The 19,660-nt window shown below is 31.3% G+C and overlaps 1 protein-coding gene across 8 annotated transcripts in view; it reads right to left on the bottom strand.

Moving 5' to 3' along the window:
- LOC139482890 (putative receptor-type tyrosine-protein phosphatase mosPTP-1) overlaps positions 1 to 18,609 on the bottom strand; it is a 51,320-nt gene extending 32,711 nt beyond the window's left edge. For 4 of the 8 annotated variants that reach the window (XM_071266932.1, XM_071266937.1, XM_071266957.1 and 1 more), the window contains exons 1-7: positions 18,520 to 18,609; positions 15,477 to 15,561; positions 4,366 to 4,713; positions 2,178 to 2,301; positions 1,428 to 1,609; positions 768 to 949; positions 125 to 239 (exon numbers count right to left, since the gene is read on the bottom strand). In XM_071266932.1, coding sequence (XP_071123033.1) covers positions 125 to 239; positions 768 to 949; positions 1,428 to 1,609; positions 2,178 to 2,301; positions 4,366 to 4,713; positions 15,477 to 15,528 — 1,003 coding nt within the window. In that variant the 5' untranslated portion in view covers positions 15,529 to 15,561; positions 18,520 to 18,609. The remainder of the gene's footprint in view (positions 1 to 124; positions 240 to 767; positions 950 to 1,427; positions 1,610 to 2,177; positions 2,302 to 4,365; positions 4,714 to 15,476; positions 15,562 to 18,519) is intronic. The other 4 variants (XM_071266923.1, XM_071266930.1, XM_071266942.1 and 1 more) reach the window with 1 other exon arrangement.
- Positions 18,610 to 19,660: the final 1,051 nt, after the last annotated feature.

The raw sequence follows: 19,660 nt of genomic DNA, 5'->3' as shown, positions 1-19,660 counted from the left end.
AACAATAGACTTCCTTCAGCAGTAACTATGGCAGCATATTGGTATACGTTTCTGACTGAAGTAAATACTACACTCTAAATACTAAATTCCTGTCTGGATTAAATACAAAACTACTGGTACTTACTTCCTTCAGCAGTAACTACAGCAGCATTAGCAACAGGTCCAGGTCCCTCAGTATTTATTGCTGCAACCTGGATCAGGTATTCAGTGTAGGATTTCACACCTGGAATATCTAGTTCCTAAAAAATATTAATCAAAACTTGAGATTGAATTTGTGTTTTAAATTAAATGTTAGGGCTTTTTTATAAGTGTGACTTTTAATACTAGACTTCATTTTTGCAATATGGAAGTATTTGCCATGAACTCTTTGCTTTACCAAGATCTAATAAATAATTGTTAGGATCCTTGCAGGATATTGATTTGATGGGTTCAGGAGCCCTTAATTTTGTTTTACAAATAAAACCATCACAGACACCAAACTTCAAGAAATACTATAAGTCACAATTGATGAGAACAAGTCAATTACTCTTACAATGAAAACTTTGCTCTATGTTGGTGTTTTTGTAGTGACTTTAAGATGAAGAACAGCAATTAAAATATAGAAAAGAAATATTTTATTTGGAAAGTCTAATGATGCATATTATAACTCATCTGGAAAAGGTCTGTTCAGTTATTGAAGACACTTAACAAGACATTTCAAGCGATTTATTTTGGCATAAAAATCACCCACAAAACTTAATTTTTATAAGGCAATTTTAATTACTCACAGTTTTATCTGTTCTTTCAAATGTTATAACACTGAAGACCTTTTTGTTTGCTTCACTATACATGACCTGGTACCCCTTTAACTCTCCATTGATCTTCTCTGCTGCTGGATGATCCCACTTTATATGTATCACAGAACTGTTGTTACTGGTTGCCAAGAGGTTACTTGGTGGGGCTTCTGGTTCTTTAAGTATAAAATAAAATCATTACAAGAATATTCCGACTGGAAAGAAGATTGTATTACAATAGTGTTTATAAAAGAACAATGTACCAATGTCCACCACAGCTGCATATATTTATATAATGAAAAATTAATGCTTTTTAAAAATGTAACATTCCATTTATTTTATTTTGTACATTAAAACATAATACTTGATGAATTTCAATTTAATCTATATTTCCTCCACCCTCTAACATGTCCCTCGTATATTTCTTTTAATAATTTATCACAAAAGGGAGTTTCAATACCAAATCTTTCTACATTTTCTATGTTTGTATTTTTTTTTTTTCATGGCTTTTCAGTAAAAATTAAATTCAGAATTTGCATATACAAAGCATATCAATGGTCAAATGTTTTTCCCAAAAAATTGAATAAAATGGATACACAATGAGTTATTAGCCATATCACAACTTTGCCTTCTAATACATCATGTTTTACTAACCTTCAGAAGGAGTAATAAAGAACATGCTTGGTTCACTGGGCATGCTCTCTCCTATACTATTGACAGCTACAATCCTTAGTTTGTAAGAGGTATAAGGTCGCAGGCTCATGTTGGTCGTTATATTCTTCTTGTGTATGTTTGTTGTCACTTGATTGCCTAATACCCAGTTCTCTGTATTTGTCCTAAATATATATATATAAAATTCTATAATTCAAGTCAATTGAAATACAATTATATTCTGACAAACATATAATTTATATAAATTATATGAAAGCAGCTTGGTACTTTTAACAAGTTTCTGTTAGCACTGATGATTGACCAATTAAAATTACTATATAAAAGGGCTTAAGATTTATGTTTACCTACTAACATGGTTTGAATAGATAGGTTTCTAAAGGATGTATTTTGAGTTATTTCCCTTGGCAAACATGTTGAAGGTAAAGCTGGTTGATTTTCATATCTTATTTTCCAAATTAAATATTGTTGTCAGTATTGTAAGTAGTTCTGATCAAACTAACTGTTAAATGCAGAAAACTAAACATTAAAAATCAAATTAATTTAAAATCACTGGACCATGATTTAGGGGCAGAGAATCGAACTAATGTGTACTGACTTCATAATAAATATCAATGATCTATCACAAAACAAACCCTATGTCTAACTTTCTGCAACTTTCAAAGCAGTCGAGACCCAAAATGTATTAAAAACTTTTGAAATCTTTGGCTTGGCCACTGGTGACATAATACTAACCTGACTTGTATCATGTAACTACTTATTGGACTATTGTTTTCTTCTGTACTGGCTGACCACCAAACAGAAACTGTGCGTGACTTTAAACTCCCTATTTGTGGCATCCCTGGTTTACTTGGTACATCTGAAGTAACAAAAACAATCATAAATCTATAAAATTCAAGAAATTATAAAAAAATTAACCTCAACTCATTGAATCCATGGTCATGGTAAAATTAAGGCAAATAACTTATAAATCATACATGATTAGTCAGGAACCAGTTGTTCAGTGGTTGTTGTTTGTGGATGTGGCTCATAAGTGTTTCTCAATTCTGTTTTTTTTTTATAGGTGAGACCAATTGTTTTCCTGTTTGAAATGTTTTGCACTAGTAATTTTTTGGGCTCTTAATAGCTTGCTGTTTTGTGTGAGCCAAGACTCTGTGTTGAAGGCTGTAAAGGTTTACTTTTAATACATTGTGACTTCGATGGATATTTGTCTCATTGGCTCTCATACCAGATCTTCTTATTTCTAGTTGTTGAGTTCAAGTCATGAAACACCAGAAATCGTGAGGGTAAGAAAAACTTTTCTGCAATATTCTAAGCAAGTTGAATCTTATAGTACATTATTTTAGAACGGAGGTTGTGAATGATTGATTGTTGGTTGCTTAACGTCCAGTGGCAAATATTTCATGCATGTTCAGGACGGCAGTTATGAATAGATAAACTTCAGATCAAGGGGATTCAAACATTTATTATAAGTGGGAAAAAATTTAATTCAAAATGAAAACAGTAAAAAAGTGTTCCATACATTAAGGCCTTGGGGTCATACAACCTTTGAGCCTGATTTTTGTACTCAAGACTCAGAAATCAATTAATCAAAATCTTGGATTTGGTGTTTGGAATGCAAATTTTGTACCTAGTAAAATTTTATGACAGTGAAATAAAAACTAAGCTATTTCTCAATCTGCCATTTTAAAGATTATTCATTGATTTAAAATATTTCTTCTAGTCCCCCATTTCCCTCATTAGTCCTAATAACTATTATAATTCAATTTATGCAATATCATCCATGCAAAAGCACTTGTACAAATGTATTACAATTATGAAATAAGTAGTTAGAGTATGTGGTCAAATCCCTTAAATGAATCATAATACTACTGAAGGAGTGTTTAATAAACTTGACTACCAATGAGGGTTTCACACAGTTGGTTTAATGAATTAAATATAACAGGAAATGGGCTTTAAATTTCATAGCAAAATAAGAAAAAGATAGAAAAATTAATTTACTAATGCAAATATTTTTTAAAATACAGCACTCAATAAAATTAAAATTGCTTCATATGACAATTTTCTTCGATTGCAATTCATAATTTCTAAAATTGTCAAGAAAAATAGATTTGGTATCTATATCTCAAATCATTCTCTGCTTAATCTCTTCTTCATCAAGAAGCAATATAGTAGTAAAATCAGGCAAATTCTATTTACAAACACCTGATATTGGTATTATATAGAAACTTAAACCAACCACCAGGTGTGTCGTACATTTGTAATAGATGTTTAAACAGGAAGTTTGATAACCATCCCTTTTATTTTATATTTCTTTACTAGCTTTTCAACAGCACAGTTAAATATACTGATAAGAAAAATTTTAAAACTACTTCTTTTTAAATTTTAAATTCATTATTTAAATTGGGTCAAATGCACTTCTAGCGCTATTTTTTTTACAAGCAATTTAGGTCAAGTTTTTAAGAGTCTCAGTGCAAAATTAACAGTGGGCTACTAAAGTTTCAATTTGTTTAAAACTACTCATATTCAAAATTTCCGTGTTGCTAAATTAAGATTGCACCTTTTGACTACTTTTTGAAAAAAGAAAGTATAAACCTGACTTTGCTATAACTTAATCAAACATATCTATCCGTCTTTCTATTAAATGGTAGAGGTTTATTTTGTACATCAGTATTCTCCCAGCAAAAGAATTTTGAAATGATGCAACCCTGTGGCCCAGGTCAGTATAGCTAAGTTTGTTTTCAGTCTAGCAATATTTCACTGAATAGAGGCCTCAAAAGCCATATACATTTTAATGTCCGACTGATTTTTGGGCTTGCATCTTGACAAATTTTTCATGATGACTGTGTTACCTGTAGCTAACAAACTCATTGCAGTTTAGCAAACATTGCAGAAAATATATGAATCAACTTCCTTTATTTACCTTGGACATAAAGCTCTGTAACATTCTCAAACTTCTGAATAAGATCTTTAGTTTCTGGATCTCTAAATATCCCAACAGAACATGTATACTGTTTGGTATCATCAAGATCTACATTCTTTATTATCAAACTGTAGTTGGCATCTAGAATATACTTGGCTTTTAAATGATCTACAACATAGGTTATAGTGATATTTCCTTCATCCTCCTTGGCAGTTAACAGGAAGACCGCTCTCTCGGTCCATGTGTATGTCACATAGGTCTGGTTGTCTGTTGGGACATCTATACCACAGGGCAAAATGGCATCCGTCTTTACCTTCACAAAAACTTGCCCATCTTTCTCTGCCTTGCCTAGAATGAAAAAAAAAAGTTTTATATTAACAAATGCTTATCAACCTAGATCTGAAAACAGCTTTTAAACAAGAATGTGTCCTCAGTACACGAATGCCCCACTCGCACTATCATTTTTCTATGTTCAGTGGACCGTGAAATTGGGGTAAAATCTCTAATTTGGCATTAAAATTAGAAAGATCATATCATAGGGAACATGTGTACCAAGTTTGAAGTCGATTGGACTTCAACTTCATCAAAAACTACCTCGACCAAAAACTTTAACCTGAAGCGGGACAGACGGACAAACGGACGAACGGACGGACGCACAGACCAGAAAACATAATGCCCCTCTACTATCGTAGGTGGGGCATAAAAAGTTCATGTCAACAAAAAATAACATTGAGCAAAAAACAACACTGTACCCTGATGTACTCCTGTCTGGGCAACTTTACCAACAATGACAATATTTATAATGTTCACCAAATGCTCATTAAGGTCTCAAGCTTCCTCTTTTTATGTACTTTAAATTCAGAAAAATTTTGAGGTGTTTTTGTGACCAAAATAAGTGCATCATAAAAATATGTACAAGTTTTGTTAAAAATAAAAAGTTGCATTTAAAATTTTAAATCATTGATCAGCATAACATTTCTACTTTTCCTCTGAAATAACTTATACATGTACTTATGAAATATAGATTTGTTTGTATCAATGTACATGTATCTGTCGTCTGTGCCAAAAACATTAAATCGCCTAGCCCCAGAGCTCATCTAAAGAATATACTTTCAAGTTTGGCATGTCTAACTTTATTTTTTGGCTATTTTAAATACATGTTTACATATTTGAGCAAAAGAGGGAGAAAATTATTTCAAAAACACAAAAAGTTTTTTTCAAGGCATCTAATTTTCAAACACTTCAACATGTATAGAACTAATAAATAAATATCAAATCATCCTTCAAATAGAAAAGTAACACTCTGGTTTGTATAAACAGTTAAATTGGCTGATTAAGCCTTACAAAAGGGGGACATGCTTCACTTCACTGATACCAGAAAATAATCTTCAAGAAACAAATCCATCTTGATCATTCTCTTTTGAAGCCAGATGAATTTACTAACTCTGATTAATTTATTAGCTAAACAAATCAGATTTTCTGACATGTGTATCATACAAACATTATACCAGTTAAGTTTTTCCCTTCTCAATACAAGCTTAATTCAGAGTGTATAAAATAAACACCAAAATTTAAAGGTCTATATTATTTATAATAAATATGGCTTTTTAAACATTACCATCTTTAAAGGTTAAGCAAACAAAACTTGCTATTTATCAAAGACTTTAAAATGTGATTATTTGAATTTATGAGCATGTTTAACCTACTTAAGTAGCGTGACGCCCCTAACCAGTCAATGGAATTAAACCCTCGGTAATTGAAACATTATCATATTTTGAAACTTTTGAGAATATTACCTCATAAGTTAATTCACCACAAATTAATCATAATTTATAGATTTTAAAAATTAAATATGGCTATGAAATTGTTCCACTATAGTTAGAAATGACTTTAAATAATTAATATACAATTGTAATCCTTATTTAAACATGCATTTAAATTCTGATCCCTGACATGACTCAACGGAAATATTATATTTCAGTTATTATGCCTAAATAATAGGCTTGCAGACAGATGCATGCATGTATAGAATAGCAAACTATTATAACTTTTAAACTGCATATTTTGACTTTTCAACCTTTCCACATTTGGCGAAGGCACAAGACAGGAAAAACTTCTTTTTGTCCCCTTAATCGCTGTAAAAGGGGGAACTTCTATTTTGACCGCCAGTGCGTGTGGAGGGGAAAATATATTTTGTCGCCCTGGACCCTGCCCTCCCTTTTGAGTAATTCATTGTTGTTGATCGTTGGATTAACAAATACTACTGGGCCCTACACTCCCTATTGAGTAATTTCTTTTCATTGGATTTACAAATCAAGTAGAAATCATTGATAATATAAAGCTGTAATGCATTTGTACACGAAAAAGTCAATACGTCACTAGACATGGGTGGACTGGTTATAATGAAGATAGGGAAAAGCAAATCCACAAGAGCTTTATTGTTTATGGCACAAAACGTGAAGGAGATAATCATCTTTGTTTTCATCTGCTAAAAAAAAGTCTTTTTGATGAAGAAAACCATTTTTCTAATTTTTTGTACATGTTAACAAGTGAAATCATATCAAATCTGAATATTACACTTGAACTTTTTCATTAAATCGTTATAGATAATTAGAGAAACAGATATTACAACTTCACATCATTAATCATGATATATACAGTAACTATTACAAGTGGATAAATATCATAACCTATGCAGAATTGGGGCTGAATCTATTATATACATAAACATATAAAAAAAGTAAATAGAGTTAATAACCCTTTCAATTCATCACATTTACAAGCATTTTTACCTCTTTCACATGTATATTCATGTCAAATTTTGACAATGTTATATATAGGGATATGACAAAAAATTAAAAAGTTAAAGTTGTAGAGGGTTTGTAAACTTTCTAAAATGTCAACAAAAATCTATATTTGATTTTTTTTTTACATTTTAATCTCTTTTTTAGAAATTCATGAATGAATGAAGAGAGATTTAACCATAAAATTCCATGAATACTGGTAGTCATAGCTTCTTTTACTGAATTGGAAACAATTTTAATATTCAGACAGGAAACCAGATAAAGTTTGGTCAAACATTGTATTCCTGTTTAATTTATCATAGGAGCATTATAATTCCTTTCAATTATGATGTACTCCCATCAAAACGGTTGTATAAAGTTTCATAAGAATTATTTAATTTACATAGTATTTTTGTTAAACAACATCCTGTGTCCGAAATAAAGCTGAACACATGGACAGATAAAATTAATAGACACCCGTTTATTATGAAATGATTACATACATAAAACCAAATCCAAAGAATAAAATCATGGATCAATCAAATTCTATCACAATTTATATCTTCTTTTCTTACAAAAAGCCCATAATGTTAAATAGGAACAAACAAAACTCACAGTCACATAAATAGATTTCAATAACTGGAGATTTACAGAGATGCAATTATGACTTATTTATTATGTATCTCCTTTGAAAAAAGAAAATAATCAAATAAAAAAGAAATAAAATTCATTTTCTCTCATGGATGATGATCTTATACTTTTTAATTGTTTTGTTTAAAAGTTTAAACCCTCATGAATAATGAATCAATTCTCCCTAAGCAATATATTTAATTGTGTATCAGTGACCTATTTACACAACAAGTATTTATAGCTATCCCAACAAATTCTCAGAGTATTATAGTACTAAGACTTTAATGCATCAGTGACCTATTTATAATTTTCATAGCTAACAAGATAATTACATAATTTTATAGCATAAAAGTTATACTTAGTATCATACTATGCACATTTTGGAAACATGGGCTTTATATTCATAATCTTTATCATCAATAACAGGCAATTTCACAGAGAATACTAGTACTTTAGACATTTCACATCAGAGACCTATTTATACTTTATTATAGCTAAGTTTTAGCTAACAGACAATTTCTCAGATGGATCTATTTGTAATTTCCATAGCTATCAAGACAATTTCTAGTACCAGTATGACATAGCATTTGCATCAGTGACCTATTTTTACTTTATTATAGCTTAGTTAAGCTAACAGACAATTTCTCAGATGGATCTATTTGTAATTTCCATAGCTATCAAGACAATTTCTAGTACCAGTATGACATAATTTTTGCCTCAGTGACCTATTTATACTTTATTATAGCTAACAGACAATTTCTCAGATGGACTGTTTTACTGATAGAACATTTAATGAGTGATGAGTAATCAATAATTTCGTATAATTACCCCCAATCCTAATCACTGAAGTTCAAAAGATAGCCTGAGTCATAATTCATCACTAACAACTTTTCCTTCCCTTATTTCATCAAGATTAGATACTTTATATGGGAGAAATTTACATGGTTAAAAGCTAATTATTAGCTGATCACACATGAAAAGCTGTACATTTCAATGTTTACAATACGACCACAATCTTTTACATCAATAGCAGGATAGTGTATTGGGGAACAAATGTCTTGTAAACAATGGTCTGGTAACATAAATGACCATGATAAACATCAAAACATGACAATTGGACATACAACCTTTTATGGTGTTGTAAAAAGGACATATAGATAAAGATATATTTTCAGATCCCAGTCATCCCACATGACCTATCTCCAGTATTCAGACCCTATTACCAGCTATGGAATGTTAACACAGATAAAAATCTGCTGTACAGGGTTGCAAAAACAATTGTTTTAATGGCAATCTCACTTTTTTATCTGTAAAAAATCCTATTGTTTCTGTCATAGTAATAATAGACGTTAATAGAGTAATCAGTATGGTATATAAATTACTAAACTTTGTAAGTTCGAAAGCTACTCTTGGACCAAAGCCTAAATGCTGTATATCTGTGAATAAGATTTAGATCTATACTAATGAGTAAAAGGAGAAGAGGGGAATACATCATTGTGACGCCAACCACACAACACAACACGAAAAGAAACAAAGAACATTTATAGGTCAACATACAATCTACAACTGCAGACAAGTGTATACCTACATAAACATGCATAAATGCATAATGCACCTTATTAATTACAGACTATCAACGGCAGGTGTAATATGTAACACAGATCAAAATCAGCTGTACACAATTATAAAATCCATTGTTTTGCAATGACAATCAGAAGCAGAGATATAAATCGGCTTAACACAATAGCAAAAACGTTTGTTTTAATGGCAATGAGAAACACAATACCTATTGTGTCTGCGGGAGTGATAGACTGTAATAGGGTGTGAATATGTCTAGCTTTGAATTGCTCAGATTGTCGAACAGTACTGAATAAATTTGACAGAGTTTATCAAAGATCTGCAATCTACATCAAAGTCATTGAAAGATAAAAACATTTAATTTAAGATATATAAAGTTAACCCAATAAACTGCTGACGAAGTTTCTAACTTGGAACAGACATATGAAGAAGGAATGAACTAGTTTTTGATATCTAAAATAGAGGCGAAAGATACAAGAGGGACACTCAAACTCATTAGTCTAAAATAAACTGACAACGCCATGGCTAAAAATAAAAAACCCAACAGACAAACAACAGTACACATGACACACATAGAAGACAAAACACTGTTCCAAATGAACCACACCAAAAAAGGGGGTGGTCTCAGGTGCTCCCCCCCTTCTCTTTTAACCCTTGATTATTTTTTTATTCAGGAATGTCCTTCATTTTATAGTAAAATGAAATACTATCCTAATTACTCAAATTAGAATATCAAAAAGAATTAGGTTTTTAATGTGCCAAACAGAAATTATTGAGCCATAAAATCACCACATCTCAATTAAATAGACAAGATGATAATTGAATTGTTTTAGAAGTATATTGATCCTATCTTAAAATTAGCATTTCATCTTTGCCCTCAAAACTATCAATTTCATTTATTGATTTCTCATAGAATCTAAATTTGAATTGAAAACAAAAAATAAAGCCTAAGCCTTACAGATATAATATCTAAAGTTGTAATTGCAATAAAATTCTTGGAGACAAAGCTTTTATATAGGTTTGTCCTCAATTTCAACTCTATTGATTTTCCATGGCTTCTTCAAATGAAAATATTCCGTAGGAATCCTGTAGGAATATGAAACTCATAAAGACCAGTCAAGTATTGGGTGTTTAAGATCATACCTAGACACGTGGACACCAGCAATGAAACACAATCTTAACATGCAACCACTTTTTGTTAAAACAAGGAAACAATTGACAATGCAAATTTTGTTATAAATACTACATTACTGATAAAACTATGTAAAAGATAGGATGTTTAACATGGTTGATGCAGTGATGTATGTCTTAGTCTCTGCAGGCTGACTATAAATTTTGGTAATTGAATTATAACCCATTACCGACTTTACTTATACAATATAATATTCCAGTAACACACAGTGAGAAATAATGAATTAAAGTCTTTAGTCTACTGCTGAGACAGACAAAATATATCAAACCAATATCTTATGTCTAAGATTATATTTTTTCAGACAGAATTTTTCATCATTACAATATCTCCATTTGGAAGCATCTGACCCTCCATCATCTTAAGCACATTGTAGATTCTGTAATCCACACAGAATCAAATGTTTTAATTTAGAAATACAAATGTACATATACAATTGCAAGTAGTTTATAATCTTCAGCATGCAAAATCTATATTCATAGATATCTCTGTCAATTGCTTCAGTTATCTCTACTTTTTTTATTTTCTTAACTAGAACATTTCTTTTCCTAATTTAGTTTTTCCGATATCTATGTCAACGCACTCAACTGACATATAATCAGTTATTTTTTTATGATCTTAACAAGAACATTTTTTTCTGATTGATTTTTCAGATCTAACAGTACAATGTACAAGTTTTGCAAATTAAAATGTCCTGAATAAGATAGTTTAAATCATCAAAAAAACAATTATTCATGATCATATTTTAAAATTCCAATGCTTTAAATTTAAGCTTGCCATTCAATGCAGGATTATTATAAACCTGTCCAAATGAAATTTTAAACAGGTTTCAAAATAAAAACTATTAATGCCATGATTATATTCTATTTAATTAATAGCCTCCAGAGCTGCATACAATGTATGAATCAGATTCTAATTATCCTGCCATATGTCCAGTTCTACATTAATTCGATACAGTGCTGGTCAGAGAGGAAATATCTGTTTTCACATCATCAACCACACTTTGCACTATAACACCAGTTTGATTAAATGCAAACTTGTTACACAGCAAGGATAATTATGAACTTCATGTAAGAAAGTAAAAGCGGCAGATGCCAGTCATTTTTAAAATTTGGGGTTTTCAACCCAGGACTAAGAGGGGATTCCAACCAGATGTCTCCATTCCAATTCATTGAACATTAAAAAAAAAAAAAGGTGGGGTTCAAACTCCCAAAACTCCCTCCCCTCCCCTGGATATGTCACTGTATAATCCTAGGTTCTACATTAAAAATCATACTGTAAAACAAAAACATGGAAGTTTTTAACGACCTTGACTGGCTATACAGCCCTTGCACGGTCGGTCTGTAAAACAAAAACATGGATTTGCAATTTATAAAGAAAACAGGAGACAGATATAATCTTTGATTTCAAGCTATTAGAAACAAAGTTTATTATTTTTGAAATTTCAATAATTATAACAAATCTAAGAACTAGAAGTACAAGTCACAATAACATCAGCATGCCACTGGCAGATTTCATTTTGAATGATGCAAGATCAGTAGGAGTTTAAGATAGTGATTGCTGTATGCTTTAACTTCCAGTGGCAAATATTTCATGCATATTCAGTACAAGAGAATTTAAGTATCAGGAGAGTTTCAGTGCTGAGCTTGACCTGGAACCATCTCACTACCATTAATGAACATACATGTTCCACTAAGGTGAACCATTGGAATGGTCATCAATTTTACCCTGTTCAGACTGTTTATCCTTTGAACTGTTTAGTTTGTAACTTTGTGTAGTAAAAATACTTGCAGGACTTTTAAATATACAATTACCAACTTATTAAGATTTCATTTACTAAAAAAAATAATTCTGGAATCAATGTGATGCAGGTACAACCATGATGAACATAGGTATAGATATAGGAAGATGTGGTATGATTGGGAGTATGGTCTTGAGGAAACGATGATAGTCCATCGGAAGGGGACGATAAATGGTTGACCCGTGTTAAGAGAGAGCCATATCTCTTGCACATTAAAGACACCCTTGTAGATTTTGAAAAAGAGTAGGCTAATGCTGCTACAAGGCAGCACTCTTACCCGCAAAGTGGAAAGGGATTAATATAAGTTGCAAAACTTGTTTCCCAATCCACTATAGCTATAAATAAATATGTTTAAATTAAATTAACTCTCCATCCAAGTCACAATTTACAAAAGGAAACCATTATAGGTATATCACTTAATTGTGATCCTATATGATATGATTTACTTAGACTGTATGGTTATTCAAAATTTCCTGATTATCAAGATGTAGCATGTATATGAAAGGAGAAGGTCCGGTAAGGCCACTTTTTGGCCCCAAAATATAACAGTTTTACAAAATTGTTAAAATGTAAACTTTTAGTTATTTATTGGACAGTTGAATGCTTCTGCTACATAAATATGGGCTGTTTTTTGACCATACAATGCACATATATCGGGTTGTAGCACCATTAAATCATGCTAAATTACTGAAATCTTCAAAATTCTAGCATTTTAGGTAAATTTTAGACGGTTTCCGTGTAAAACGAAAGTGGCCGCATTCGTGTTCATCCTTAATATTGAAATGTAAGCTGTATTTTATGATAATGCATAACATATATAAAGGTTGTGGATGAACACGGATGCGGCCACTTCCATTTTTGACAAAAACCATCTGTAAAGTGACAATTTTCAGCATATTTGGTAGATTTTTCATATTTGAGTTTGAATCGGATCTTTTTTAATGACTAAATCAGTTAAAATCTTTCACATTAACTAATTGAATCAAGTAAAATAGACACTTAAGTGTTTAAAAAGTGGTCAAAATATTTCGTCAGATGAAACTGAAATTTGAAGCCAAAATGAGTCCTTACCGGACCTACTCCTTTGTGGGAAACACTGACTCCCGAAGGTCTTAATCTTGTATGTTAAGGTTAATATAATGTATCAAGGGGTTAATTAACCTTCCATCATCCTAATTAAAACATGTCAATCATTTGATTATATGACACATATTTTAGAAAATTCAGGATGTTATATTATGTAAAGTAAACATAGCCTTTAGCCTTAGAATCTTGCTATTATCAACAAATTAGACAAGTGAGCAAATGGATATAATTGTACAAAAATGTACATGGTATATCTACATGTACATGTATATATATGCTGGCAAAAAAATCAGATAAGCCATGTAAGCGTTTTCATTCAATACTTTTCAAAATCAAAGTAAAACCTGAGAAGACAGCTCCCAACTGTCACAGTTTAGACAGGTTCATGTAGAGAAAAAAAATCATGCATCTAAGCCATACATGTACTTACTAAATACAAGTTAATCTGTGTAAATTTCAAAAGCAACTTAAAATTCAACGATATTTCAATCTACTGACGAATACATTAATTTGGTAAAATTTTCTCTGTAAAACAGCTATGTACATGTAACATACAAACATAGATCACCACAGACTATTTTAGGATGGTAGCCCTCCTTTGTCTGCATTTAATTTTTAGCACCACACTTGGATTTCCAGTTATAAAATCATTCTAGATTTCCTCAAATTCACCTAGAGGTCAGGGATATGTTTGGAATATAAGTTTTCAACAGTATATAATTCTAAAAGACTTCAAATTAAATAAGTTTAATTCTTTTTTTAATAAAATTATGAAATGTATACATTTTATCTATACTATTAAACGAGAAGACCTCATTTTTGGTGTCGCTTCTCTCCTTTCCACAATAAATTAATCAACACGCCTCTGTGTCCTATATGTACATTGCATAGTCGCATTTGTCATCCATTCATATGATTATTCAGATTGAGTTATTTTGGGAGAAAAACGAGAAAAAAGGCATCCGGATATTGTCCCGTCTTTGGACAAAATTTTAAGTCAGATTAGACTTCCGGTTTGCGTTTTTCTGTATACTTTGAACATACATATACAAAGAATAAAGTGTATTTTCAGAATACACAGAGGTCACAGAGTTTATTAAATAGAGAGAGTCTGTATACTATTATATCAATGACCACCACGGATCGATTAGTAAACTTAGAATTGAAAGTAAATACACTATACTTATATAGTAATTAATGAATGTTCATAATATACAGATAAGCGCTAAAAATATTCATGTGAACTTTTGATACCTTTTCTGAAATTCTCCAGTCGTTAAATCTTTTACAAAATTCATTGATTACAAAAAAAAGAAGATGTGGTATGATTGCCATGTTGAGACAACTCTCCACAAGAGACCAATTTGACACAGAAATTAACAACTATAGGTCACCGTACGACCTTCAACAACGAGCAAAGCCCATACCGCATACTCAGCTTCAAAAGGCCTCGAACTGACAATGTAAAACAATTCAAACCAGAAAACTAGCGGCCTTATTTGTGTACAAAAAGTGAACGAAAAACAAATATGTAACACATAAACAAACGGCAACCACTGAATTACAGGCTCCTTACTTAAATGTTCATAACATACTAAATGAAAACTATGTTCATATTGAAATTGATAGAAAACCAAAAATTTGGAATTTTGGAAATAAAGGAGGAGGGATAAAAAAAAAAGCATTTTCCTGTCCCAAATAACCTATATGACTTATGATACTTTTGCTGAAATTCTCCAGTCATTCAATATTTTACAAAATTCTTCCAACAACACTTTACATACTTTAAACTACGCTCTGAATACCCGCGATTTCGCGGGTGTGTTCTAGTATGAATAAAAGTAAGATAGATTATTACAAAAAAGTATATTCAGAAAAATATAGTTTTAACATTTGGAATAATCTTATGAGCTACACCCTAGAAAATTAGTCTGTGCACATGGTTATCCCTGATAGATACTGATTAATCAATGATAAGTCATGATCGCTTTGTCATTTTAGTTTCACTGGCAAGTTTTCAATTAATAGGTATATAAATACTTACTGCCAAATACATGACACAGGATACAGAGAAAGAAAACCAAATGTCTCTTCATTTTAGTACTGATCTCATCATCTCACATTTTTACCTGTAATAAAATAGAAATATTGCAAATCATGCAATTTATATATGCACAGAAATTAACCTTATGAAAATTCAGTACAGAAAAAAAAACATGAGCATATAACAACATTTTATAAATTTTATGTGTACATTGTACATGTAAATATGCAGTGTATAACTACCAGTCAAATGGGATATTGTTTTCAATCTTAAGACTGTAATTGTAAACATTGTCACAAAAAGTTTAAACTTTAGATGAATAAAATATGTGGCTACATACATGTACATGTATGCATGCATGTATCATCAATTTATTTGATGTACTACAGTACATAGCCAAATTTCTGTAGGTACTGGAGAGAAAAAGCAAGTATCAAAAAGTAAGAATACTCAATATCAATTCAATTGAGCTGAATATAAATGAAAATATGAATACATGTTAATTTTGTCAACATTTGGTGGCTGTTAGTTTCATTATGGAAGTAATATTGAAAGGAATAACATCGTCGTCACTTCAAAGGTTTCATCTGCGTTACCGCCCACCTTTCGATAACTCGTTAATTAGTTTAATCTCTGGCATGGAAGTTGATTCTTCGCATGTGATCGATCAATTCACTGACACTTTTCGGTCATTTTTTTGTGGTCACGGAGAATTATGAACAGACAAGTTTTTGTCGTATATACGTGCAAAGTAACCCAAATAGTCCATTTGTTACATTCCATTGATGTACGCTGCCGAATTCGTTCAATTTTTATTTTAGTCCAATTTTCCCTTTTCTGGTTAGTTCGATCTTAATAGTTTAAACCATCAGCTATCACATATGAAATGGGAGAACAAGGCTGGGTCATTATCAATTTTAATATTTACAGACAGTTTAAAGGTCATTTCTGTAAGTTAGAAGATGATTGTACAACAAATACGTTTGGACCCCCTTTTATTAAATACCAGTAATCTAAGTCTTTCGTGTATTAGTCAGTTAAAATATTCACAATTCTAAACGGTTCTATCCTTTAATTTATAGTTCTTGATAAATAAACTAATTCGTGTAAAAATGAATTTGCGGTAACGGTAAGACAGATGTCTAGATTTGTCTACATTATTTTGTTAAACATCATGTGAAACCTGATCGATTCATCGGTATTTAACTGTTTTACCCAGGATCCGCTTTTAACCAGAAAATACTTTTAGAACAGTTTAAAACAAACAGTAAAAAGCAAAAATATGCTTAATTAAATACAATTTTCCCAACCTAAACTGTTGTAGTTTGAACAATTCTCGTCCGTTTTTCAATTTTTTTACATCATACGACTTCTTTCTGAAGGTAGAGGTTTTATATGTTACCGCGCCACCTTCTTATTAATAAACCTCGGATTTCACACAGGTGCTTTATTATTACCGGACTCGATAAAATCATGTGACTGATAAGAAATTCCAGATGCCATTTTACAACCGCTGTATCACAGATAGCTACCAAAGGGGTCTTGCTGCTGAGACTATAATTGGATAAAATCATATGAATTTAGAACAAAACTCTGCAGGTTGTTAATACATGCTAATTAGTCGTTATTCCTTTTAAATATCATGAATATTGCTTCCATGGTTTCACAAAAAGATTATTTTATTTTTAATTACTAAATATGTAAAAAGCTCAGGGTATTGAACTTTAGCTTAAACAATCAGTCAATATCTTTCAACAGAATTTTCAAATGGAAGGTCCGGAAGGTTGAGCATCTAGAAATTTGTACAAATTTCTGTGAAAGGGAGGGAGTGATCATGGTGATTGTCATATTTTTTTTATGAAAATGAGAACTTGATTATACTGTTAATCTGGAACTCTGTCTCACTTACCAAAGCATGCGATCAAGACAGATTTTTTTATTTTCATAGATAAATATAGTAGAAAACATCAAATTTATTTTTGATCAGACAAACCATTAAACAACATCAGAACATGGCACAAATTGTACATATCTTCAACTTATTATCTTATATAACTGCAATTAATTCCATATTCTTAGAGCCAGTATCAATTTTTGGCTCTGAAACAAGTAGTATTTTAGAGAGAACCAGTGTAATCCCTGCTTCATGGCATACATTGGATTACTTGCAAGAAACTGAATTGTAATCCAACCCAAAATAGTTTTTTTATAAACAATAGAGTAAATACAACTGTATGTACAAGACAGACAACAACAAAAATCAAAATAGAGACGACATGGTTGTAAAGTCATATATGACATGTATGTTACATGTATGTTACATGTGTTAGAAGGGACCTGCTTTAAAAGATGATTAAGATCAGGAACTTCTTGGCACCTTTCCGCAGTTCATAAAAAAAGTTTTGATTTAGTCAGTCTTCTTCGATACATCATGCATTTCTTTTAAAACTCTACTGTGCATTTTATTGAACACTAGTCTATCATCAATGAAGCTGGCTTGTAATTTTATTCATTAAACAACTCTATATTCAATATTATATTTTAGTTATGTTTTACATGTTTTAAGACATGCACAGCGCTTGTTTAACTATACATGTTCATCCCTGCTATGATCACAAAATTTTAGTGACCCTATTTACTTAACAATACCCTAACTTTAACTAAAATCTTATAAAAACTGTATAATTTAGAGGTCCATCAATAATTTATGGAGTCTCCGCTGCACCCTTCATTGTTGTCACCTAGAGTATAAACATGCCTCATATTTTGTGAAATTGTACAAAAGATGTCGATTTATTTGTCCATATATGCGATAACACTATGTAACTCAGAGAAAAACGTAAAAATCACCTTCGAGATCGAGTCGAGGTAGCTAAATTCATAAAAATTAAAAGCTCGTAAGAAGAGTGGCGGTACATTTCAGAACACCACATCGTCTGTAAATGGACTTATTCATACTCCAAATTATAACCTTTAAATACATTTATGGTCATGTATATTGAGTGTGGTATTTTTTCGGTGATAATAATTACTAATTACTCACAGTAAGAGTATCAAATTCCAATACATTTCCGACAGAAATTTATTCGCCATTTTGACTAATCTTCAATCCATTTCCGGTTGTTCGTCATGTGACCTTAAAGTTGAACCGCGGGAAAATATGGTTTTAGTGTTCCTCTTAAAAATATTTCGTTTAACTTTCGATGAATATTTAACATAGATATTGAAATCTTTCTTTGAACTATTCGTGTTTCAAACATAAGAGTATATATGTTTACTTTTTACACATTGTGACTTGAATGAAGAATTATTGTGCATTGGCGCAGCCACAGCTAGCCACTCGGTCATCAGTGTGGGTCTCATTGGGGTCTAAGCGTGACGCGGGATTGCCGATTTTTTGTAAGCGTGACACGTGAAAGTCAAATTATTGTGTCGTGAAAACGGGAAATGAGGTCTTGCGGGACCCGGGAAATGACAAAAAAATGATAATTGCTTACATACATAGTGTAAGCGGGATACGGGAATCTGACAAAACAGTAAGCGGGATCCGGGATCGGGACCCCCCAATGAGACCCCCATCAGTGTCATCTTCTCAGTTTAACTTATCTATATTAACAAGAAAATAATATAAATTAGATAAAAACTATGCATGCACATGTATGATTATTCTATGATACAGTAGATTCTTTAGATATACATTTGTACCACCTGGCGCCATCTTGAATGGCACAATAGCAGTCCACAATAGGTCTAGATTGTTCTTAGCTTAAATCTGCAATTTTGAGAAAGATATGCTACATAAGAAAATTATGGGTGAGACTAATCATTTGAATTAATGAATAATAGTGACCTATAAGTATTGCATTGTAAAGACTTATGTATCAAATACTTAATATTTGTGTTTGTTCTAATCAATTAGCTATTTAAGGAGAGATAACTCAAGTAGTGGTTTTTTTTCACATATAGAGAATCTGAGACTACTTTATAACACTACAATAAAGTATGGATTATGATTACAAGAGCAATTTCACCGTGACACTCGACTTGTTTGCAGTAATACTGTTTATAAAGCATAAATGTTAATTATTATATGAGTTAGTGATGTTTCTTTTTTGTTTCTTTAAAGAATTAATGATTATGTTGTACTATGTTTTTCGCTGGTCATATCGAAATTTGAACATCCA

The sequence above is a fragment of the Mytilus edulis genome, chromosome 1 (assembly GCF_963676685.1).
Source record: "Mytilus edulis chromosome 1, xbMytEdul2.2, whole genome shotgun sequence".
NCBI classification, from domain to species: Eukaryota; Metazoa; Mollusca; class Bivalvia; order Mytilida; family Mytilidae; genus Mytilus; species Mytilus edulis.
The sequence above is the reverse complement of the archived record's forward strand: the minus strand, read 5'-3'. Positions and strand labels throughout refer to the sequence as shown.